Source organism: Paramisgurnus dabryanus, chromosome 1 (genome assembly GCF_030506205.2).
Source record: "Paramisgurnus dabryanus chromosome 1, PD_genome_1.1, whole genome shotgun sequence".
Lineage (NCBI taxonomy): Eukaryota > Metazoa > Chordata > Actinopteri > Cypriniformes > Cobitidae > Paramisgurnus > Paramisgurnus dabryanus.
In genome coordinates, this window is record NC_133337.1 from 63,909,889 (window position 1) to 63,934,507 (window position 24,619).

The 24,619-nt window shown below is 36.2% G+C and overlaps 4 protein-coding genes and 1 long non-coding RNA gene across 8 annotated transcripts; 4 read left to right on the forward strand and 1 right to left on the reverse strand.

The window, feature by feature from the left end:
- The first annotated feature begins 46 nt into the window (after positions 1-46).
- nudt13 (nudix (nucleoside diphosphate linked moiety X)-type motif 13) lies at positions 47-8,002 on the forward strand. The gene is made up of 8 exons (XM_065253603.2): positions 47-627; positions 2,200-2,342; positions 3,053-3,160; positions 3,352-3,458; positions 5,415-5,540; positions 5,854-5,965; positions 6,118-6,272; positions 6,549-8,002. Exons 1-8 carry the CDS (start codon positions 515-517, stop codon positions 6,741-6,743), a joined length of 1,059 nt encoding a protein of 352 aa, XP_065109675.1. The 5' UTR covers positions 47-514; the 3' UTR covers positions 6,744-8,002.
- A 343-nt stretch (positions 8,003-8,345) lies between these two features.
- On the forward strand, positions 8,346-9,961 carry LOC135734707 (uncharacterized). 2 transcript variants are annotated; one of them, XM_065253606.2, is made up of 3 exons: positions 8,346-8,542; positions 8,642-8,828; positions 9,416-9,866. In XM_065253606.2, the coding sequence occupies exons 1-3, from the start codon at positions 8,398-8,400 to the stop codon at positions 9,822-9,824; spliced, it is 741 nt and encodes a 246-aa protein (XP_065109678.1). In that variant the 5' UTR covers positions 8,346-8,397; the 3' UTR covers positions 9,825-9,866. The 2 variants fall into 2 exon arrangements, with proteins under 2 accessions (XP_065109678.1, XP_065109679.1); XM_065253607.2 differs by having other exon boundaries at positions 8,349-8,542; positions 8,642-8,804; positions 9,416-9,961.
- A 15-nt stretch (positions 9,962-9,976) lies between these two features.
- Positions 9,977-14,598, reverse strand: dnajc9 (DnaJ (Hsp40) homolog, subfamily C, member 9). Of its 2 annotated transcripts, none has more exons than XM_065253605.2 (6): positions 14,487-14,598; positions 14,176-14,351; positions 13,855-13,995; positions 13,517-13,771; positions 13,327-13,410; positions 9,977-10,393 (listed from the first exon to the last, which is right to left on the reverse strand). In XM_065253605.2, the coding sequence occupies exons 2-6, from the start codon at positions 14,347-14,349 to the stop codon at positions 10,289-10,291; spliced, it is 759 nt and encodes a 252-aa protein (XP_065109677.1). In that variant the 5' UTR covers positions 14,350-14,351; positions 14,487-14,598; the 3' UTR covers positions 9,977-10,288. The 2 variants fall into 2 exon arrangements, with proteins under 2 accessions (XP_065109677.1, XP_065109676.1); XM_065253604.2 differs by having other exon boundaries at positions 14,460-14,588.
- Positions 10,315-10,910, forward strand: LOC135739453 (uncharacterized). The gene is made up of 2 exons (XR_010528998.2): positions 10,315-10,436; positions 10,719-10,910. It is a non-coding gene; the product is annotated as an uncharacterized lncRNA (long non-coding RNA).
- An 881-nt stretch (positions 14,599-15,479) lies between the features above and the next one.
- Positions 15,480-22,283, forward strand: LOC135734704 (uncharacterized). 2 transcript variants are annotated; one of them, XM_065253601.2, is made up of 5 exons: positions 15,480-15,841; positions 17,608-17,776; positions 17,898-17,956; positions 20,387-20,486; positions 20,568-22,283. In XM_065253601.2, exons 1-5 carry the CDS (start codon positions 15,650-15,652, stop codon positions 21,581-21,583), a joined length of 1,536 nt encoding a protein of 511 aa, XP_065109673.1. In that variant the 5' UTR covers positions 15,480-15,649; the 3' UTR covers positions 21,584-22,283. The 2 variants fall into 2 exon arrangements, with proteins under 2 accessions (XP_065109673.1, XP_065109674.1); XM_065253602.2 differs by having other exon boundaries at positions 17,611-17,776.
- The last annotated feature ends 2,336 nt before the right edge of the window (positions 22,284-24,619 follow it).

Genomic DNA, 24,619 nt, shown 5'->3' on the forward strand with positions numbered 1-24,619 from the left:
ATGCTAAGCACTTTTCTATCGCAAGGGGCGCTGTTTACTAATTACACCAAAGCCACCGGCAGGAACTACAGCAGCTGGTCCAGCTACTTGTGTATATTGTTGACGTATTAATGTGCAATATTGCATGCAGACAGCATACACATAGCGATCACTTTCGTAAATCTGTGCTCAAATCAGGCTGCATTTGTTTAAACGAAAAGCTTGCTCAAGCGGGGATCAGACAAAATTGCGAGACTCCATATTTGAACACTGTGTGACCGTGTTTGTAACATGTACAGTATTTATATCGTTTTGTACTTTTATGCATCGGCTTTTACAGCAATCTGCTGAACATAATCAATGAGATTTGACTGATTTAAAATCCAAGTAGATTTTAACTCTTTTGCCACTTTGTTCGCAAACAAAGTTTTAAAAGCAAGGTCTGTATCAAAGGCGAAAGTCTGGACGGTGTTTTCAAAGCTTTTATTTGACTTGTATACACACGTGCGTGTCTTTGAAAGCCTTTACGTTAAATATGCGAGGCAGTTTGTGGAGTTCATTTAAAACGCTGCATTTATTCAAGTCTGTGCTGAAGTCGAACCCTGCACTCTCTCGTTCCTGCTCCTCTGGATATGTGTCTCAAATCAGGTCTGTATACATTTACACTTTAAAGTGCTTTCAGTTCCTAATCACACTTATGTTTTAAACATATAAGAACAATACCATTGGTTTTTATGAAGTACTGTATTATTATATTGGTATGTGTGGGGGAAAACTAGCAGGGCTTTTCAAACCACAAGAAGAAAATTTTAAGACAAAGTAAAAATTGGAAGTGTAGTATATGTGTAGCCAATTATTTCAGTTTGTACACAATTTGCTGTCTTTATAATATCACATTACTCTTTATCTAACACAAGATTATTTAAAAAAATATATATTGATATATATTATAGAAAAGGGCACCCTGGCATCAAAACGTTTGTATACCCCTAAACTATACCCAGGTGAAAAAGTAGTACACTTCCATAGTGTACTTAAAGTGCTTTATTTTCGCACACTAATTTTGTACTTAATATACTAAAAATTCATCTTTAGTACTTCTTAAGATGTTCTTAAAATCATCTTAAGTGTACTTCACTGTGCTATTTTGAGACACCATAAATATGAACTAAAATGTGCTACAAATGTATTTAAAAAATGTATTTAGATACCACTTTTAGTAAACTTGAACCCATCTTTGTATGAAAGTTGAGTTCAAGTTTAATTCAAGTGTTAAGTAAATACATTTTTTAATACAGAGATAGTATGTTAAAAATGCATTTTAGTTCATATTCATGGTGTCTCAAAATAGCACAGTGAAGTACACTTAGATGATTTTAAGAACATCTTAAGAAGTACTAAAGATGAATTTTTAGTATATTAAGTACAAAATTAGTGTGCGAAAATAAAGCACTTTAAGTACACTATGGAAGTGTACTACTTTTTCACCTGGGTAGTCACACTTTAAAGGGTTCAGTCTCAGAATATACAAAATCCACATTTGCTTTAGCATTGGCTCTGTTAATAGATTTCAACCCACTTTAAATCTGTGATTTCTGTCATTCATACTAATACTAATACTAATTTCCTGTTTACAGGACAATAAACTATCTATCTAAACTATCTATCTAATATTCTTATAAAAACATAATTTTTAATAAAAACACTTTTATATAATCTATGGATGTATTGTATTAAAGGTATAAATGCAATAGAATGTAAAACTGTATTTATTTAGACATTGAGGAATAATAAGAGTTCTGTACATGGTAATGACATTGTGAGCCTCAAACACGATTGTTCTAATCCAGAGCGGCTTAATATAACAAATTTGTGTGACCAAATCATGTTTTGCGCCAGTAACTTAAAAAGTTAGTAGGGCAAGTGCCACCAGTGGAAAAGGTTAGTGTAGTTCCCTGCCCTTTCAAATAAGGTAAAATAGACTTATTTTATTCTGAGGGCAAATTCAAGGGTTGTACATGGACATGTAAAAAAGTTTCTGTATAATTTTTGCACTTAATAAAGCCACGTTACTTCTATGTAGATATCAGAGATCAATTTAACATTATTTCAATGCATTCTTTGGCACCTTTAATCAAATAGTTTTTCTTTATGAGTTTTGGAGCTGTAGTGTGCACAAGGAACTAACCTAAAAACCCAATGTGTGGATGTTGTCTCTAGGTACCTGATGAGATTGAAGGAGGATGATGAGGCGTGTCGAGAGGCGTTAAAGTCTGGCAGATTTCTGCTGTATTATAATTTTGCTCCTCTGCTGCAGAAGAGCAACAACAGTGTTTACAAACCAGCTTTTCTGAAATCTTCAGGTCTGAATATAAAAACATTTGAACACTTTCATCACACAAATTAAAGGCATGTGGATATAAGGGGTTGTTTACATGGCGTTTCTTACCGAAATTGTGAATGTTTAAGTGGTTTGCCGGAAAAATAGCAAAACTTCAGAAGACGTTGACTCTAAAAAGTAAAAGTTAGATCAACTTAAAAAAATACTTCAGTTGGTAACACCTAAAACATTAAAACATTTTCAACCCAAATTTTTTACAAAACTTAACATTTTTAAGCATTACAATACAATTGAAGTAATTGTGCTCCCCTGTAGCTCAGTGGTAGAGCATTGCGTTAGCAGCGTAAAAGATCATGGGTTTGAACCCAGGGAACACACATATTGATAAAAAAGAAATCTTTGTCTTGCAATGTAAATCACTTTGGATTAAAGTGTCTGCCAAATTGCATAAATGTTTAAGTTATTTCAACTTTTACTTTTTACACAAATTACATTGTCGTCCATTCAAACAAAGTAGCTTGATGTTTTACTGTTTTAATAGTTCATATTTAAAGCTGCGTATGTGTGAAGGGGTGTAGTGTTTCCTTACAAATTAACATCGCCATCTACTGGCCTGGCAGACGTAATACAGCACTTTTAGTCATCTTCACGGATCTGTGTTAACCCTGGTCTTTTTGACTGTGTTGTGTACATAAACATGGCTGAAGTTTGTACATCTCCCCATTTCTTTAGATTTGGTTAAAATACTGGAAAAAGTTGGAAAGGACAAACTCTTTATTAATGAATCTGTTCTTCTGGGATGCGCTGAAAATGGAGAAGCACAGTTCTCACTGGAAGTGGGTTAGTTAATACAACTATTACTGTACATTGATCTGCTATGCACTGTACTGTATTCAGTTATTCTCATGGAGAGTTGTTGGTCATCACTTATGATTACTAAATAAAGATTTCTTAATGATACAGTTTTTACATAATTTTACAAAGTTTTGAACATAATTACAAAAGTGAACAGCGAAATCTTCTCACTGCAGGGGATTTAGACCGCAGTACTTTGGAGCAGCAGTGTGGAGGTGCGTTTGTGGATCTCAGGAAAGCTTTCTTCATGTTAAACGGACAAGATACTCCTCTTGTGGCCAAAGTATGAATCTAACGTTTCCTTCAGATAATAGCATAAGTTAAAGGATCAGTAATCCTATGGCACTGTTATACTACATACATGCCAAACGTGGGCCAACACGCCACCCGCTCTAGATTACTCACGGGATTTAACTTCCTGTTTTGCTAATTTTTCACTCGAGTTGAATATTTTCAACTTGGGCGAAGACGCATTTGAGGCGATTAGCCTGGAAAGTTTTTGGAAATAAGCATACATATAGATATAAGCAGGGCTCTGAACCGGTTCAAGGAACGAAAACGAAAACCGGAAACGAACGAAATTTTAACAGGAACAAAAACGAAAACTAAAACGAAATCAATTTTAATCGTTCTGAACAGAAACGTTTATTTAAAATGACCATTAACCGGTTAATAACGTTATTTTATCGTTTTCTTTAATATTGTACTTATCAGTGACCAATCATGATTTGAACAGTACAACATGTGACTTTGACGCATTAAGCGTGAGTGACTTTGACAGACACATAGCGTGAGTGAAATGCCCGCGCAGCAGTCATCGAGTCTCCGGCCCGATAGCATTTGTCTTAAACAACCACAAAGCTACCCATCAAATGTTCAGAGGTATGTTTAAGTTAAAACTTGCTTGGAAATATGAAGATGCAAACTGTAACTCAAAAAACCCAGGGGACTTATACCACTGTCAATTACTTTTTAGATGGGTCGCCACCAAGAAATTCCTTTTCGTTATTATTCGTTAGTCTTAAAAAGTCTGTCTGCAATATTGAAGGATGTGGGGGAGAAGTACAGTAGCCGGGAATCACTGAGGTAACTTACAGAGGCACATTTAACACAAACATCCAGCAGAGTATGCTGCGGTTTCAACCAGTAAAAGACATGGTTGAAAACGGGTCGTTTTTTTCAGCTGTTTATACTTAAAATGAATGCAGGTATTTCTTTTGTGGTTTTAACAATTAATGAAATGTTGAAGTTGAGTTATATCATGTGTTATGTTATTATTTTTGTGTGAAAATTAGTCTGTATGCATGTATTTGTTAAAGTATAGCCTGAATTAAAATAACGTTATTAACCGGTATTTTTTCTAAGTAAACCGTTTTCGGAACGTAAATGTTCAATGAGGAACGTAAAAACGGAAACGTTAAAATATCGATTCTGCTCGGAGTGAAACGATTGATAATTTTTTTCGTTTTTAAGCCCTGGATATAAGTTATTAAAAATGCTTGAATCTATTTTGTGCAAGACCTTTTCTGGAAAAAAATGCATACTATTTCTTGTGTAGTTTAGGATGACGTGTAAGACTTTAGCGCACATGCTAAACTGTTAGTTTTGAATGCTTATATCATCTGTGATCCATACCAAAATGCTATTTTGCATACCATATTTTCCGGACGACAAGTCGCTCCGGAGTATAAGTCGCATCAGTCAAAAATGTTTTGAAGAGAAAAAACATATATAAGTCGCACTGGACTATATGTCGCGTTTATTTAAAAAATGATTTCACAAAATCCAAGCCCAAGAACAGACATTTAATCTGGAAAGGCAAGTTATTCAACTAAACAATGGCATATTGAACATACCTGGGAGGCTGAATAGGTTAAATTAACACGAAAAGCCCAATCAAGTTCAAAAAGGTCTCGAAGTCATTCCACATCACTAAATCCATTGAATTACATGAATACAGGGGCAGCATAGAGCGGACTCTTGCGGCTGTAGATGGAAAAGGGATTCTCTTGGTTCATATGAAATAATTTTGACATATAAGCCGCAACTGACTCCTAAAGACATTGATTAGCTTCTTCAGGTGTGTTTGATTAGAGTTGGAACTAAACTCTGCAGGACTGCGGCTCTGTAGGACCGAACTTGCCTACACCCGGGTTAACCGATAAATAAAATCTATTCATGGCAGTCTTTTTACATACATCCTCACTTTAGGTTTTTTATGTTATTTTTCACATTTCAGGGTCAGTCTCTACTTCGATGGCACCAGACCAATGGCTTTTGCAGTGCTACAGGGCAGCCCACCGTCAGGAATCAGTCGGGAAGTCACAGAATCTGTCACAGCAGTGGGATCACATACTACCCAAAAGTAGGTGTCAGGGTTTCTGTCAGGTGACAGGACAGCTGCCACAGATCATAGCATCATAAATTATCTTTTTTTTTCTTTATTTTATAACTACACTTTGGATATTTGATTAGTGCATTTAATTAAATGTGACCATGAATGTGAAAACCCAGCTAAAGTCATGTTTTTGCTATTTACTGAATTCTACCTAAAATTCTCTCTATCCTACATTATGTAAAGAACATTTAAAAAATAACCTTTATATCTTTAATATTAACTTAGTAAGGTCATGTCAAAGATTGAATGAAGTATAAATGTAGTATTTGTTGACCTGCAGATGTCTCCAGTGGTGATTGTGTTGGTGTCTGATGGGAGCAGATGTCTGCTGGGACGACAGGCCATGTTTCCTCCGGGCATGTACAGCGCTCTCGCCGGATTCTGTGACATGGGTGAGTCACACTTTTACATAACATGTAAAGTCACTTAACTATTTTTTCTTGGTCGTACTCAGCTGTGTGGTTTTATCACAAACATCTCAAATGCACGTGGTGATTGTTAGTTAAGCTTTATCGATCATCTCTATTTGTATCTCCACCTGTAGGGGAGTCAATGGAGGAAGCCCTTCATAGGGAGGTGGCAGAGGAGGTGGGTTTAGAGGTGGAGACCCTACAGTACTCTGCATCACAACACTGGCCGTTCCCACAAAGCTCCTTTATGGTAGCTTGCCATGCAACTGTAAATCCAGATAAAACACAGGTGAGACCTGAATGAAAGTAAGACACCAAAGGTTAAACTTATACAGTAAGTTACATATGTGAATTTTACAAAACATAATTTACCCAAAGAAAGGATAAATGTTGTGTTTTTTACTTATGAATTATGTCATGGTTTCATATATCAAAAAATGGTTGTACTATTTTAATATTACTCATTTGTGACTCCACATGTACTTATTTTAAAAAAATTACATTAAAGATACTTTGCAAACCGGCTGTTATATCAAAAGTCATTTCTGTAACTGTTTGTTGACAGGTGAGCATAGACAAGGCAGAACTTGAGGATGCTCGGTGGTTCACTTTTAAAGAAATAACAGAAGCACTACAGATAAAGAAACCGCCACGCAACCCTAAAGGAGAACCAGCTTTGTTCTGGGTCCCACCTTCTTATGCCATAGCCAATCAGCTCATTCAAGAATGGGCCAATCAGCAACAGCTATCAAGAAAATAACACGCACTCAATGTATTATTGCATAATACAAATGCATCAACAAAATAGATTCAGTTGCTACTTTGATGTTTTTTAGACTTGGATAATATGAAAACTTGATTTGAAGAAAATGGATTTGCTGTGATAACCAACTAATACATTGTAATGTGTTAATAATTTTAAATGGACTTTTGGATTTTAGTTCTACCTCAACTTACTTAAGCCCTTTTCACACAGAGATTACGGAAAATACACAAAAAATTGGTCTGTGATTTGTTCTGGATCGTTTGATTTTTGGTTCATTCACACTGCCAATGATTTTCTGGAACCTGCGTGCATTCACACACATACCGTAAAGATCCCATAAAGACACGTAACATATTAAGAGTCTTGCACATGGTAGGTTTTTTCCACAGCATCTGAAGTTTGCTAATTATCTGTGATTTCTCATTGAGAAACCACACACGTGCATTTTTGTTTATGACAAGATCATAAGGAGCGTGTGATGCACTTTTCTGTCATGCTGGTGAATGATCTCAGCTTCAGCACGGATAGTGACGAACTCTCTGATCTCTGCTTCAGTTTAATTTGCCAACATTTCTTGTTGTGAATGTTGATCTGCGTTTAAATCCTTGTGTCAAAGAGCTGAACCATAACTAATTGTTGCATCCTTACTACGGCACGCCCCTTATGGCATTGTTTCTGCCTCACAGAACGTGTTTCCGTGAATGTTACTGCAACGTTGTTAGGTCCTCTTTACGGGAGTGATCCCAGAACATTTACGGGACTTGTTGGTGTCTACACAAACCCCCTTTATGGGAACAAAGTGCTGTGTGAATGGGGTTTATGATACAATAAAAATGGCATAGATTGGATGAAAAATTTGTAATTATGATGTCATAACATGTAATGCAATTGTGAATAAGTGTTAACAGTGAGCATCTACCTCAAATACTACTAATAGTATCAATCCACTAAACCATTTTTCTGAAAGGAAATATTTTAAATAAACATCTTATAAAATTATTGTTAACATGATAGTGACATAAATAACTAGTTTTGTCTAGTTTCTCAGAGAAATTTGAGATGACTGGAGTTATTTATCTTTTCTTTTCAGATACTAAGCCTTGGAATGAATATACATAAATGTACACAACAATTCTGTTTTCAATTTCTTTAGATCCATATTATTTTAATATGTAAAAACAGTAAGACTTTTTAAGAATGTCAAATAAGCTTTCTACACAATGCATAAACTCTGTGATTTACACACGAAATACAGCTTTGAGGCCAATGGACATTTCAGCTTTGGGCTTATTTATGTAAAGAGTCAATTTTCTTGTCTACAAGGGGGATTTTTTCATATTCCATTCATATTATAAAACAACATTTGTCTGATTACACGGCTAGAGGTATCTCAATTTAGGACACAAGCCCACAACCAGTATTTTGGCCCGACTGTACATTAAAAAAATATGACGGAAGGGGGCGGGACTACATGTATCGCACATTAAAAAAATATGACGGAAGGGGGCGGGACTACATGAATCGCTCCGCCCGTGTATCTGCTCATTGGATGGTGGGCGGTGCTACGCCTGCTGCGGTTAAAATGTGTACTCCAGTTCAGTTGGCGGTGCTGGTGTACTAACGCTGGTTTGCCACGACGAGAAGAAGAATGGTTGTGAAGATGGACGCGGAGGTGTTGTTGTTTTTGGTCTCTGAGAATAAAGAATTGTTTGACAAAAACCACATTGAGTACAAAAATACCAAGCGGAAAGAAGTACTTTGGCAGGGAATTGCGGACAAAATGGGTGTCGACGGTGAGTTTGAGTAGCGTCGTTGCGTAGCGTTGTTTCCTCAGCTTGTGATGATGGTCAGTTCGCTGAACTCTCTTCAATGTGTGTGTATCTGTGTACTAGTTGAGGAGGTTAAAGCAAAATGGAAAAATCTCAGAGATACATACACGAGAAAGAAACGACTGGAGCAGGATGGTGGTCGGAATGGACGGGCTAGTAAGAAAAAGAAACAGTGGAAATATATGAGGGTGATGGATTTTCTCGACACATCTACAGAACACAGAAGGTATCAGAACCTGTCAAGTATACGGTACGAGTCCTGTACCAACATTGTTAAAAAATAAATAAAATACCGTAAATGTGCACTATTCAAAACACGACACGGTGTCAGAGCGGACGACTAAAAAACCCCAATTATAATCAGTGATGCTGTCCACTTTAGGTGCAGCGCGACGCGGCAGTTTGGTTCTATTCACTTTGGTCGCGTCGCTCGCGTGTTCCGCTAGTGGTACTTTTTTGCCTGCATCAAACGCAAACTGATTTGTAATTGGTCTTCTTTCGTTGCTTTGCAAGCACGTATTTAGTCACGCTGACTGGTAAAAGTTTGAGTAAGAGTTATAATCAAACTTTTAGTTGTAAAAATTTTCATGTTGGTCTGTCCTACCTTTTGACATTCCCTTTTTCAACAACAACAATCATTCAAGTTAAAATCTCTCTAATATTTTAATTGCATAAACAAATTTAGCCACGCCCCTCAACTAGATTTACACCTTATTAAAAATTGAAAGTTTTTTGTGCCAAGCAATAAGTGGATTTTGTTTGCATTTGTAATTAAACATTTAGACCCTTTCATGTCATTATGGCTCATCACAGTGCATGGTTGTGATTTGTGCACAGTGTTTTATTGAACACCATCGGCAACAAAATTGAAGATGATGAGCCAGATGAAGACAGCGGGGTCGAACCAGCCAGCACCAGCACAGGGACATCCATGTCGAGTCCAGGAGTCCGGTCTAGTGCTGTAAAGCGTAGACATTCAGGAACACTTGACCTGTTAGAGAGGTATTTGGTAACCAAAGACGCTAAGGACAAAGAAGAACAACAGCACGATGAGGTTGATTTATTTCTTCGTAGTTTAGCACCTGCGTTGAGGCGCTTGCCTGCTTCCAAACAGTCCTTGGTGAAGCTTCAGATCCAAAAAATACTTCACGATGCAGAGTTTGGCCAGCCTGGCTTTCCACAGATATCATCGATTTCACCAAGTAATCAGTTGTTACTACAGTGTAGTGTTGTGAAACCCAGTTGAGTTTATTTTATTACAAATAAATAGCATCAAAAGGATTGACTTTGCACTGGTTTTATTGTATTTTTAAATAAAAAACAAAAACTGCATTGTTTGTCATTCCTATTATTGAACAATCCACGTATCTTAAACAGTCCAGTTAGAACACACAGATCTTCATAATCAAAACAAGTTTATTATAATGATATAATCACGCTACATTAACATTCATACATTAAATACAAAGAAATACTGAAACATGAAGGGGTCTGCCAAATAGAAAACACTTAAAAACAAGTGCTAATATTCTGTAGTCTGAACATGAACGCACAGTGAAATTCACCTCATTACTCTAGTATGCATTTCCAATGGGGTTTAAAAACCAGAAAAGGACCACTATTAAAGTGTTCTTTAATAATATTTACAGGTCTAGAGTAATTATATCATTTGGTAGAAATTAGTCATCATTAGCTTCTCTTTCTAAATGTTTACTTTTTCTTGCCCTTCTTTCCAGCTGCTGGCTTCTTGCAGTATTTTGCCTCCAGATCTGAGATGAGGGAGTTAAATCCATTTTCTTTAGACTTCTGTCTTTGCTGAGAAGCACAAAATTACCAATGGTCAACATAAAATATTGAGGTTAGGACACTTTTATAAAAGCAAAATTATGAAACAGCATCCAGTTTTTTCAGATTACTTTCATAATTTCATGTATGAACCAGTGTGAGGATGAAATAAGAAGTTTCCTGATACATCACATGAAGATATATTCAATCATTTCATGTTGTTCCTCGGGGTTGACGGGTCTTCAATGCGCAAATATTACAGCACAGATACATACCAGTATCTCTACAGTGGGACAGTCAGTCAAGTGTTTAGTACATGGAATTTACAGAAACTTCTTGTTTTTAACCTTTTCAGGTGATGGTTTAAAATGTCACAACTGTCCCGCTGGTGGTGTGAGTTTTTTTTACACAGCAATTTTTTTGTCGACTTGTTTGAGCTTTTATGGCGACACATCAAGCTTCACGCGATACGACAGCAGCAACTTATGCTTCTCATTCAACACATTGTAAGTTATTTAAACAAACCATAATAAACATATTAAACTAGTATTACATGTTTTTAGTATTGTTTTTCGTTTTATGGAAATATATTATGCAGTAGATAAGACATATGAAATTATTTGCTTATTTTAAAAAATAATTTAAAACATAACAGTACGCACAAACACATCCCATACTATTATAAACATTAACTAATAAGCAGTTTATGTCAGATATATATTCTGAACTGTAATCTCATTTTTGTAATAATATATAGTAGCAGAATAAATAAACCAGCTAAATCAGCATATTTTTATCAGCATAATATTAGTTGTTTTTGAATAATGATTGTATTTATTGTTCACTGTCAGTTTCTATGAAAGGTTTTACTGGATGGATGTGTGGATACAGTTAATAAGATGCACGTGCGCCACATTCACATTTAGTTCTTGTGCGTGTATTATGTTTAAAACAAATGTTTTGTAGAGATTTACTGCGTTTCTATCAGCTATTATGGCAACCCCAACTGTAAATTTCTAACACAAAGAAATGTATACAGGTTTGTAATGACAGGAGAGAAAACGTATGAGTAAATAATGAGAATTTTTTTGGGTGAACTATCCCTTTAAGTAATTTTGTGTAATGGACCTCAGCAATGAGCTTCTCAACAGTGCCTGTCATCTAAAATGCGTGTGCGCTTTAGAGTTAAGTATACTTGATTAGCTGTCATTAGTGATGGTCGTTTTCGAAGCACTGCTTCATGAGGCTTCGAAACATTTACGAATCTTTTGTTTCGAATCAGTGGTTCGGAGCGTGTTTCAAACTGGCCCAAGTCACGTGATTTTAGCAAACGAGGCTTCATTACGTCATAACTGTTTCGAAAATCCGACGATTCACCACTAGGGGGAGTTGATCACATGACCAGTGTCTAATGTTTCGGTGAACTCGGGTCAGTTTTATTATAAAAGTTCATAAAACATTTATCCTTCTGACTAATTACACTGCCATTTTGTCTATTTATTGTTTATAGACAGATTTAATGACAAAAATGTGCATAATTAAAAGGGTAGTTAGTTTTAATGATTTGTTTGCCCTAAATAAAACAAAAAACACATAATACACTTTTAACTATGTCTTAATTAAGTTAAATAATTTTTTTAAACATATTTTATTAAAAATCTTGCTATTTTTTTGTAAAAAAAGTCTAAAATGTTTGGCCATATCTGCTTTACACTATTTTGACCAGCAGGGGTCGCCAGCGTGTGTACTGTTTCGAACTGCTTAAACTGAATCAATTTTCGAAGCAATTGGTTCATTTGATTCGAAGCTTCGAAAAGCTTCGTTTCTCCCATCACTAGCTGTCATTGGTTTATCATTCATCAGTTCTCAAAGATACCGTTTCTTGTATTTTTATTGTTATAGTTATGGTGTGAACTATTCTCTTTATAAAAAATATATTGTTTAAAAATTATTTTATAGTTATCTGCCCTTTATACTGTTAAAAAAATATTACGTGACACGAATACAACAGCGTAAAAAACTAATTACAGGCATATTTAAGTATAAATACATTTAAGCAGGGATCTTTTATTTTATACAATTTAAATCTGTTACAATTCCTTGCAGGCAGTGGCGGCCGGTGACAAATTAAAGATATGTGTTTGTTGCGTCATGTCAAAATACGTGCCTGTTGCATACGCGTCGAAAGAGTTTATCATAAAATGCTCACAAGACACCAATTTAACAGTAAACTCTGATTACAGATGAGATAAAGCGAGTATCTGGCAAATGTGAGCGTCTTTTTCATCATAAACTTCTTTAACTCTTTCACCGCCAGCGTTTTTAAAAAAAGTTGCCAGCCAGCGCCAGCGTTTTTCATGATTTTCACCAAAGTTTAATGCCTTCCAGAAAATGTTCTTCTTTAAATAAATAAACATACAATATACCAAATGAAAGAACAGACCCTCTGCTTTCAAACAAAAAAAAACCGTTTCATCCTACCTTTAGTGGTTCTTTTGCAATCAGCTTTTGAATATGGGTAGGTTTTTGCAAAAACACCATATTTTGAGCATAAAGCAAAAATAATTCCATTTTTGTGACGGACTTTTCATAGAGATCCCATTCAGAGCGATCTTTAAAACAGACACGGACATGCAGCAGCTTGCCATAGGGCAATACTTCCGGTTTTAAAAAGTTGCGGAAGGGCGCCACCTGGTGGATAAAAGCGGTATTGCGGAAAGACGGAAAATCTCGTCATTGGCGGGGAAGCGTTTTCTCTTAATTGACGAGATATCTCGTCAATGGCGGGGAAAGAGTTAAAGCATCTGCAGCAGGCACTTATTTTTACACAACGCGCCAAACACATATTTTGACACGACAAGCTAAATACATGTTTTGACGAGCTTTGAATCGTGTGCCCGAAAAAGAAGTCACCGGCCTCCACTGCTAGCAGGTACACTTTTCTTGTACTCTGCTCATTTTACCTGTATCATTGCGACGAGACTGTCTTCACTGTTCAAGCCCATCTCCTTCTGCATTTCCTCCGCCTCCTTTCGTTCTTTATCTGCCTACAAGGGAATAAAAGATTATGTTTTTTTTCATCAGAGCTGTAATACTGGATTATTTAACAACAACTATACATCTATACATTCATAATGCGTTTTGACACCGTACCTTTCTTTTGCGGTTATTCTTCTTCTTAACACTCTCATTTGTGAAGGCTTTGTAGGCTGGCACCTCTTCAGCATCAACGGCTTTCTGTAGGATTTCTTTGACTCGTGGTTCATCTTCGAAAGTACAGCACAAGGCTGACTCCATTATCAGATCCATGTCACCTTCATGCTCTACATACAATCTCTTCAAGTCCTCCACCTCCTCTTCGGACCCTTTGTACTGCTTCTCAAAATCCAAGATGTCTTGTAATGTGATCTACGCAGAAAATCATAGCAATGTTGTAACAACTGGTTATCCTTAAAAAAAGCATATAAACCGGCATACAGTGTAAGAAATACCTTAGGAAACAATCGTCGCCAATGCTCCTCCCAATTGCGATCTTGATTAAGCGAGTCTGACTCTTCATCTACGATTCCCTGTTCATCATAGACTGCTCTTTGGTCCTTGTCAGCCAGCACTGCATATACCTTTCCCAGCACCTGGAAAAAAAATGTCAAGTTAAAAGATGACTTATCACAAACATGCTCTCTACTAAAGGCTAGCAAGCAAGGAGAGGCAGTTTAATATCACAGCTAATATTACACCAATGCTTTTAGTTATAACATGAATGCTAAAGCATCATTACAGAAAAGGCTGCGGAAGACAAATGCAGATGTTACCTGAAACTTGGTGGTTGCGAACTCATCATCAGGGGCTCTGTCAGGATGAACCTGTAGAGATACTTTATAATATCCGCGTCTAACCTCTGCATCCGACGCTTCCTTGCAAACTCCCAGAACTTTATACAGATCAGATGTCTTAAAAAGATCCTCACACTGCTCCAGCAAACCCATTTCTGTTGAAAAAAATCACATCACAACTTACATCATATCCAATTTTATTCACAAAAAATGCTTTAAAATCTACACAACGGTGCATATAAACACTCAAGAAAACATCTAACCAAGCAGGTTACAATTTAAGGACTTGCCGCAGACAGGGCTGTTATAAACGACAGTAAGCTAAAAAGGGTTTTCAGCACGGAGAACAGCAGACGCTTGCTACAGCTGGTCGCGCCAAAATTTTGGCGCTTTGTGTATACGTCACCAAACGTCCCGCCTCACTACATGCTACGTCATTGTTTTGTTATAAAAGTTGATCATTTATTAATAATCTTTATATTTCACATTAATCTAATGACTATAGTTATTTTGGTGGTGCCGTATGATCTTTAATACATTTCTATTCACTGATTTATTTAGCATGTTTGTATAACCAAATTTTCCTGCTGTTAAGAACTTGGAATAAGTCAGTCTAAACTGTTTAAAAAATTAAGGTGTTTGAATGTATGCACTGCTTTTAGGAATTTTGTGAATCGACAATGACCTTTAATTTTTTTCCTTTTTTTTTTGTAATGATAATAATTATTAATTGTTTTATTTTTACTGCTATAAATTGTTTCGTAATCATCAGCATCTTGGTTTGTTTGTGAATTTGTTACACCTTTAAATAAACAAAAGTAACGGTTACACATCATCCTGCTGACTAATAACGCTACCATTTTGCTTAATGACAAACATGTGCATAATTAAAAGGGGATTAGAGTGTTAATGATCTGTTTGCCCTAAATAAAAAATACACTTTTATTAAGTTAAATTTAAGTTATTAATTAAGTTAAATGTAAAAATAAACTTGGATTTATTTTGTAAAAAGTTTAAAATGTTTGGACTGAGATCTTGTTGCTTTTACCAGCAGGCGGCGCCATTTGTAGGTGTTTCTAGCGCTTCGAATCAGTGACTCATTTTTTCCAAGCAATTGTTTCAAAGCATGGTTTCTACCTTTTCTATTTATTCTACACAAATACATGTTAGTTTTGACCCACGACAAATCTATTTTGTTGGTGCGATCTGCCAAAAAAGGTTATGTTTCTGCGATCTGCCAAAAAAAAGGAAAGAACTTTTATTATGTATTTTGTGACCCCGGATTTAGTCGAAGTATGTTTGTCGTTGCCTTCACTGTTCCCTAAAGTATCTTTTCCAATGTTTGCTCACTTTTAAGAGCTAATAATGGTCAATCATTATTTGTGTTTGGATTGCAATTAAACAGACAATAACGGCGTGACTCGTAGAGGTTCGAGCTTTACTTTTCGGCAGAATGTCGAGCTGTGTGGCGTTACAGACGCATGTTGCGTCGGTAATAGAGGCGTTCGTTTACGCTGCCATCTCCGAAATGAGCAAAATCATGGGATTGGAGACGCTGCTGTTTCTTACTAGTGATGCTTTTATAGATGAAAGTACAATGGAGGTGGCGCATTCAAAAATAAAGACGGAAAAGGAACAGAAAATGGTGAGATACAAGACGATGTTGTGTAAAGATCTGAGCCCTGTTACCTTACCGTAAAAATGTGACGGGTTTGTAATGCGTTCAAAGCTCGAGCGCGTGTGCATATAGTATAAAGATCAGTGCACTATTTGCGCAGGTCTGAAAATCTACTGTCCATTGCATTAAATGACATGCTGGTTATTTATTAAACGTTTGATGGCATTTAATTTAAGCTTTTTTAGAACTGTTTTGAAAGGAATTTGAATTCATATGTTGCCAATAATTAAGTGTTGCATTATCTTTTGTATTCAAAAAATATTTGAGTTTCATTAGTTATATTTTTACACAAGCAACACACACATCTCTGCTACAAATGAACATTTGAAGTTTGTTTCTAGTACTTACCATTCTTGGAAAATTACACCAAACGTGACAGAAGTGGAAACGTTACAACTTACCTCGTAGGTGGGGTTAATTGTGACAGGCAGGGGGTTAGTTGTAACACTTGCTAAAAATTAAGTTTGCAGGCAAATATTTCAATACTATTTTGTCTATATACTTGAAGTGGATATTGTTTATATATCTGTCTATAATAGACTGGTATCCACACTGTATTCATTCATCCAGCCCTTCTCTAACAATAGTTCAATTATAAATGGATACAAAAGTCTAAATATGTGAGAAAAAGCAGCACAATTATGACAATTTTTTTTAAATGTGACCCAGTCTGTAATAACCATACTACAGTTTCAAAAATCACATTTTGAGATAATGAGCATCAAAGTCTGATTTTAGCCATTCATTTCATTATGATTTCAATCTTTGATGTGACCTTATTCAATCAGTATTAAAGATATGAACAAATATAAATTTGACACACGATTTTTGATAAGACAGGCACATTTATTTTGTTGGCAGGCAGCAATCATTCGTGTTCATAAAAGTGCTGAGGGGTTTGTTGTAACACAGCGTTACAATTAACCCCGCTGGGTCAAAATATTTTCAAGCCCCCTCAAAAAAGTTGCTAAGAGCTGCAGACATATTTCAAAACGATGCTTTGTTTTAGTCAACAAGACACTGATTAATATGACATAACATTGGATTTGGTATCTTACACACCCAACTTAGAAAAAAAACATATGATGAAAAAGTTTACTTATATGCCACCCAGCACTTGTTCATCAATAACTCTCTGTAAAAACATTATACATTTCCAATAATTAGCAGGAGATCGTCTTTTTGCAGTGTGAAAAAAATACTGGAAAACCAAAACGCTCAACCTTGTGCAACAATGTAAACAGTCCATGTTACAACTAACCCCGCTTCAGATTTTGCCCCGCGCACCCCTGCTATGTAAATTAATACTGTAGTGATTAACATGGCATGTGGTCACGATTTAGTACCCACAACCATGGTATTTCAATCTGACCTGTACGCAAAGATCATGTGTTCGATTCCCTGGGGTATTGGTAAATCTTATTACCGTCATTGTCACTTTGGATAAAAGCACCTGCAAAATGCATCATGTAAATGTAAAGTAATATGATGTAGGCCAGTGGTCTCCAACATGGTGCTTTCTTTTATGTATGTTAACATTTTAAACATTAGTAAAACATATCAACAAGTAAAATAAAATAAAATTAACAAGTAAAACAAACATGTTTTGAGTAGACTATATCAAAAAAGTCTTATTTATCGTGGTAGCCCTTGCTCACAAAAATTTTGGAGACCCCTGTTTTACGCTGATATATTGGTCTGTCACTGTAATTTCTAATTATTTAATCTTTCAGAAGCAGTTTGCATCAGTTATGGAAGTATTGGGCAATGAAGCTCTTGGGAAAATAATCAACCTTGTTGATGAAGCCAAATTCTTGTTGGACCTGGAGTGCGATACGTTTTCAGGCAAGCGAGTGAAGCAGCCAGGCTGTATCTTGAACATTCTGTCTGTTGGAGGACTTGGTGAGTGTTCTGATCCATTAAAATCATAAACTCATATTATCATACCATACGTAATGTCCAAATGTTTGATATTTTACACGATTAAGTTGTTTCGTATCAACCTTGCATTTGTATGTTTTAGAAGAGGAACATTCTTATGATGGAAGTGCAAGAAACCTGGAAAACAGAACGAGAAATGAGGTAGATAAAACATAGTATATGTTGTAAAGCTGCATAAAGCTTGCCAATACAGCTTGTTAATGTCTTCTTAAATGCTCTTAAGCTAAATATGTCAATTATTAGTCATTATTGGATTTAAAGGAGGGGTGAATCGGGAATTTTCTAAAGTTTGATTGGGGTTACAGAGTGCACTGTAACATTTATGCTTTGTTTAAAAAAGCATTATTTTTTATATATGTTACCTTAATTCTGCACCGCTATTTCTAACCTCATAAAACAGGCTGCTTATTTCCTGGGTCTATGAAGCCCCTCTCTTAAAAATACGCAATATGCTCAGATTAGTTAGCTGTCCCAGTGTGTTGTGACTTGCTGTCTGGAAAAGCCCCCTGTGCTGTGTGTTCCCAGGGGCAGGGTTTATGTAAATTTTGAGAATGGTGAAATCACTATAGCAGGATGAGGCTCAGTTGTAGCAGGCCCGGATTAACACGGGGTGCATCCCAAATCAGATCCTTTTAAGTATGTGGACTTTGAAGGCAAAACTCTTTATTTGAAAGCCGCAGCCTCTGGGGCCTGTACCATGAAAATGGTTAAACAAACTCAGGGTTACAGGATTAGTTTCAAGTTTACAAAACCAAGCCAATGTGATCAGGCCTTGTAGGTACAAGATATTTTCATGGTACCCAAAACCCAGGATTTGCACAAACTAATCCTAAACTAAACTGGCTGCATTGTAAAGGTCCATGAAGTCCAAGAAGTGAACTTAAATGAGGGGCAGTTGCGTCACTTGCTGTTCCCGCCAACCTATCAGACCTTTCAAATATATATGGAGCCAGATATATTTTATTTAATTTTAGAAAATATGATGCATTGATGCAGATTAATCTACCCAACAGTATATAAAATATACCAACCTTAGAAATATACAAAGTAAAATGCAACATGCACAATATTTCAGTAATAATATTAATTCACATCACTGAAACCTCATTTATAATAATAAAATCGTGACAAGGACCTTTAGTTTTGCAAAATATACACCTTTATTTAATTACAGTTCTAAAAGTTTATTTCAAAATACCCAGATGTCACAAGCGCGCATTGAATCTTAGGATAGCCAAGACTGTGAAGGATACATCTATGGATCCATGGTTTAGGGAAACAAAGGCCGCATTTTGAGGCTGCATGTGAAGGAGCCTTCGAATTGGGGACAGCCTTCATCGCGGCCCGGTGACATCATTGGCCTTTAAATACGGCCTTCAAAGGACGCAGCCCCTAAATTGGGATGCACCCACCATGTAGTGCCCTGGGGGTGACCACATTTGACCCCCAATTTTAAAGGTCTATTCAGCCTGCAATGCAATTATTCACATTATTTCCTCAAAATAATTGTATAACTGACAAATACTTTGATAATAAATAGACTTATTTCTCTATGCATTCATTGCACATGTCTTTATGTACAATTGTTCAAACTTTTAGAATAGGAAGTTGTGAACCAAAGAGTCATTTAATCCCCTTGACTAATTCTAAAATACCCCAAAATACTTAATTTACAACAAAAGTTACCCTGCAACGTATCATCAAAATATAGATGTCTTTTAAATTAGCCATAGAGATTCCCTAAGCTGATCTTAGGTCAGTATCTACAGTTAGTATACAATCATTATAGTTTGGTGTAATTGATTTGTGGCAGGTAACATGCATGATTTTATTAAATTATATATACAAAAAGTTATATCCACTGTTAACCAGTTAACATATTGTAATGAGACGAGTTTGATGGCTGTACATACTTGTATCCTTTACACGTTTTTCGTTTTCCTGGCCAGATCACCTGATGTCTAAGACTCTCATCTATAATGTTTTTGGTATTAAATAGGTTTTTCTGCTCTCTGTATCTCTCATCTCTGCCTATTTGCGGTTCTTAGTGAGATGTGTTTGATTTCATGTGGGGCTGCGTAGACCCATCGGTAGATTAACTGAGCACACAGTGGCATAAAACAATTGATGCGTCATGCAAATGAGCTGTGAAACTGTGTCCTGTGCCGCAGCCTTCGCCCCCTGCAAAATGCCGCCCTTGGCAGCTGCCCATGTCGCCCATCCCTAAATCCACCACTGCACATTGTAGGCTCGTGATCTACTCATCTTTTAACGTGAAATAACAACTAGAAGACATTTCAGATTTGCAGGTAGCACATGCGAGAGGAATTGTAAAAATGCTTTTGCTGTTATAAAAACTTGGTCGCAGTCTGGAGCCCTTGGTGGACCCCTATTTTAGGACGTTTACTTTTTTTCGTCTGCATCTTTATTTTTTACACTGACCATATGGCTTTAGAAGGCTTGACATATAGCAACTGACACTACTTTTATTAAGGGTTTTTGGTATTTGTTTTATTTGCATTAATTTATTTAGCTAATTACTTTGAATTAAAAACTACTTTATGCCCCCAGTCTGATGAGACCATAGATGACAGACCAGAATCTCCTCTGATGCTGGCGGTGACGATAAAACATGAATTTGGAGAAATTGACTTGAAATCCATCACAACATGTATGCTAAGTGGGAACAAATATTTTGACATTTTCAATACGACCTATTCATGAGTATTGAAAATATGTGTCTTCCTTCCAGGTCACTTAAACGCTACTTCAGAAGACGGAGTAACATCTGATTTACAAGAAGGAAGTGAAGATCCCCAAGACGGTGTTACAGTCTGTAGAAAAGCCTCCCTGGTTTGTTCTGAGTGTGGCAAGAGTTTCTCTTCACACAGCAACCTAAAATCCCATCAGCGCATACACACTGGAGAAAAACCTTATGGCTGTGTCCTCTGCGGCAAGGCTTTTGCTCACAAACAGAGCCTGTCTGACCACCATCGAGTTCATACGGGAGAAAAGCCATTCGTTTGCAAAGTCTGCGGTAAATGTTTTGGGAAAGCCGCACACCTCAAGACCCATGAAATAATCCACACCGGCGAAAAACCGTTCAGCTGCGACATCTGCGGAAAAAGGTTCAACATTGCTCAAAATCTCGCCAGGCACCAGCTCACCCATACCGGGGAAAAAGAGTTTCGATGTTCAATTTGTCAGAAAGGTTTCACGAGGGCCATAACGCTTAAAACTCACCAGCTTATCCACACGGGCCAGAAGCCGTACTCTTGCGTGTCGTGTGGCAAGGCCTTCCGACACGCCGTCAACCTCAAAAATCACGAGCGCATCCACACGGACCTGAGGCCGTTTAGTTGCGACTTGTGCGGCAAGACCTTTCGACAGGCTGTTAATTTGAAGATCCACAAAAGGATCCACACAGGAGAGAAACCGTTTAGCTGTAAGGAGTGCGGGAAAAGCTTCAGTCAACAGAGTAGTCTGATTTCACACGGACGCACACACTCGGGTGAAAAACCCTTCGGGTGCAGCTTCTGCGATAAGTGGTTTAACAATACAAACAGTTTGAAGTTACACCAGAGGATTCATACTGGCGAAAAGCCGTACAGCTGTGAGTACTGCGGCAAGTGTTTCAGTCAAGGCAGTCACCTGCGTACTCACAAACGACACATTCATGGAGGGGGGAAGCAGTACATTTGCGATAAATGCGGAAAGAGATACGCAGATCCCCGCAATCTGAAGTTTCACAAATGCATTTATGCTTAAACGCATAAACGTGAATGCTACGTGGGCCACGTTTGTCATAGTGAAGTGATTTTTTGAACCATGTTTGTGTGTTTATTACCGATTTGAGTTGAAGAGTTTATATTTTTAATAAGTGCTAATATATTGGAACATCTACTGTACTAGTATAGTAGTCGTCACAACATGGTTAATATCACGGATTCACTTTTTGAAAATATTATATACATATCCTGCTTCAAGTTATTTGTTATTGCTGATAGCAGTTCAAATTATATGCTTTGTACCTTTTGTTTTCATTGATATTTGGTTTAAATATCACACACTAATGGAGAAGCTTGTTTTAAGCCAGTATGCATAAAAAAATTATTGATTTAGTTTTTTTGTTCTGATTTAAACTCTGACATTGACTATAGTACATTACAGTATAATGATGTTGTCATATGGAAGATTGTGTGAGAATAAAGATGAGCCTTTTAAAATGTTAGGGTTATTAGCACAAGTGGTTAATGGATGGTTTCCATCTTAAACATTTTTACTGTTATTTTTGCCTTTATTTTTATTTCAGAAAATATTGCAAAATGCAGTAATCTTGCACTTGCAACCTGAACTGCAATTCTCATTAATGCTAATGTATGGCAGAAACCTCAGTCATTACTATTCATTCCTTATTTGCATTTATTGACTGAAAATTTAAATGGGGGAAATTATTAAAATATCAAAAAAGATGAAGCGTCTTCAGATCTTTAATTCTGCAAAGAAAACAAAAGCATTTTTTCAATAACACAATTAATGTATTTCAGGAATAGTTCAAAATGATTAAAGGCAAAAATGGAGTGGTCTCTTAAAGGGGCCGTAGAATGGAAAATGGTATTTACCTAGGCAATGGCATAGATGAATAATAAGAGTTCTGTTCATGGTAATGACACATTGTGAGCTTTGAACACAATTTTTCCTTCTTATGTAAACCTTGTGCATAAACCCAACATTGCTGGAAAACAGGCCAATCTCAACATAACACAGACTGTGACGTTACAGTTGAGATGTACGCCCCAACATTAAAGGTCATGTTCTTCCTGATCCCATTTTTTAAACCATAGTTAGTGTGCAATGGTGCTATAATAAAATAAAAGTTCACTGCCAGGCGATATATTTTCTTTAAAAAGTCCCCTTTCAAAGCCTACAACGAACGACCGGTTTGGACTACAGCCCTTTATTTCCTGCTTTAATGACGTCAGTAAAACTTTTTTTTTTTTAACTCCGGCCAGTGGAATACGTCAGTCACCAGCTTTGGCTTAAACGGCTCTGCTAAGCTGCTATCGAATCACAACACACTAAACAAACTACACAATCAGAGAACTCATTACGTATTTCTAAAGGAGGGACTTTATAGAACAAGGAAGACATCAGCACGTTTTGAGGACCGTGAAAACAGTGTTATACAGATAAGTAAATTGTGTGAAAAATACCGCGTTTTTTTACATGTGAAACATGAACACATGTATATTGCCCACTATAAACACAATCAAAGCTTCAAAAACAAAGAAAGAACGGGAGCTTTAAATTACACATTAAATTATTTACAATGTTGTTACAATGCTAAAAACAAAGTTGTGACTGCTGAGTTAGCGCTATATGCTAGTTAATGCAATAGCATTTAGGCTGAAGTTCTACTATTGACGTTACAGTAACGTTTTGCAGGTCCATACTGAAAAACTTACCACTCAGAAAAGTCTATTTCCAATTACTGAATAATTGATTATTCCTCAAAGTCTGTATCTTATACAGGCTCAAACATAAGGTATGTTTACACACACATAGAGCTACTGAAGGAGCTGCTATGAGAAACAACCAATCAGAGCAAAGCTCAACATTATTATTCATGACCCCTTCAAATAAGATAATAATATGTTATTTCATTCTAAGGGGAAATATTATTACAATATAATATAATATAGATATCAGGGAACAATTTAACATTATTTCAATGCATTCTTTTGCACCTTTAATTGTTTCCGTGTCTTTATGTAATAGCAACAATTTATTATAGTAAATAAATGTAAAAAATTCTATTAGAACCTATTTTAAAAAGATTATTTAGTCAGAATTCTAGAACAGACATTATACATAAGTAGATGAGTTTTCTGAAAAGACTTATGAATTGGCAGCAGATCTGGAGACATAAGATGAAGACTGCTGTGATGAAGAGTATAGCACTGAGAGAGAGAGAGAGAGAGAGAGAGAGAGAGAGAGAGAGAGAGAGAGAGAGAGAGAGTATAAGCATGTGAAGGGTTTGACTTTTATTTTTTGGGCTGAATACATCTGTATCTACCATCTCTTCCTCTCATCTCTTAACCTGCCATTTTGCTTTTGGAAGTAATGAAGCATTTGGAAGAACATTTGGAAGAATTTATTATCATAAATCATGCAAGCACAAGATGTTACAGATGTTTATAATTCAAAAGCTGAGGTGGATACAAAAATGTTTGCTCCATTGATATTAATTTGGCTTTGCTTTATTACCATCATTTTAAATATCAGTGCGCAGTGCGCACAATATGTTATTTTGATAAGTATAAAAAATGACAGAATATTAGTGATTTTGGTTCATTTTTTAATGAGGTTAATGATATTTTACTGAGAAACACTGTTGTTTTGTATGTTATTGATCCTTATTCATATATTTTTAGAAAATCCGAGTTTTAAAAAGCGTTATTATAGAAATTGTGGTAGTTTGAAATAATTGTTTATTAGTTTGTCAGCTTTTAGCTTTATTGCCTGTACGTGATTGTCTTGGTCTAGGAATTTAAAGGTATCCTGACCCGAAACATGCTCCACATCTGAAGGTGTTTGTTTATTACTGGATGGTTTTTAAAAGAAGATTGAGAAACAGGTGTTGTTATTGTATAAACATTATAAGGATTTGTATTCCTTCCATAACATTTAAAATGATTTGCATGAAGCTTATAAATGACTAACCAGTAGGTTTAGTTTTGCAATTTAGGTTGGGGTTTAACCAACTTTTGGTATTATTTTAATGACAGTATTCCTAATAACAAA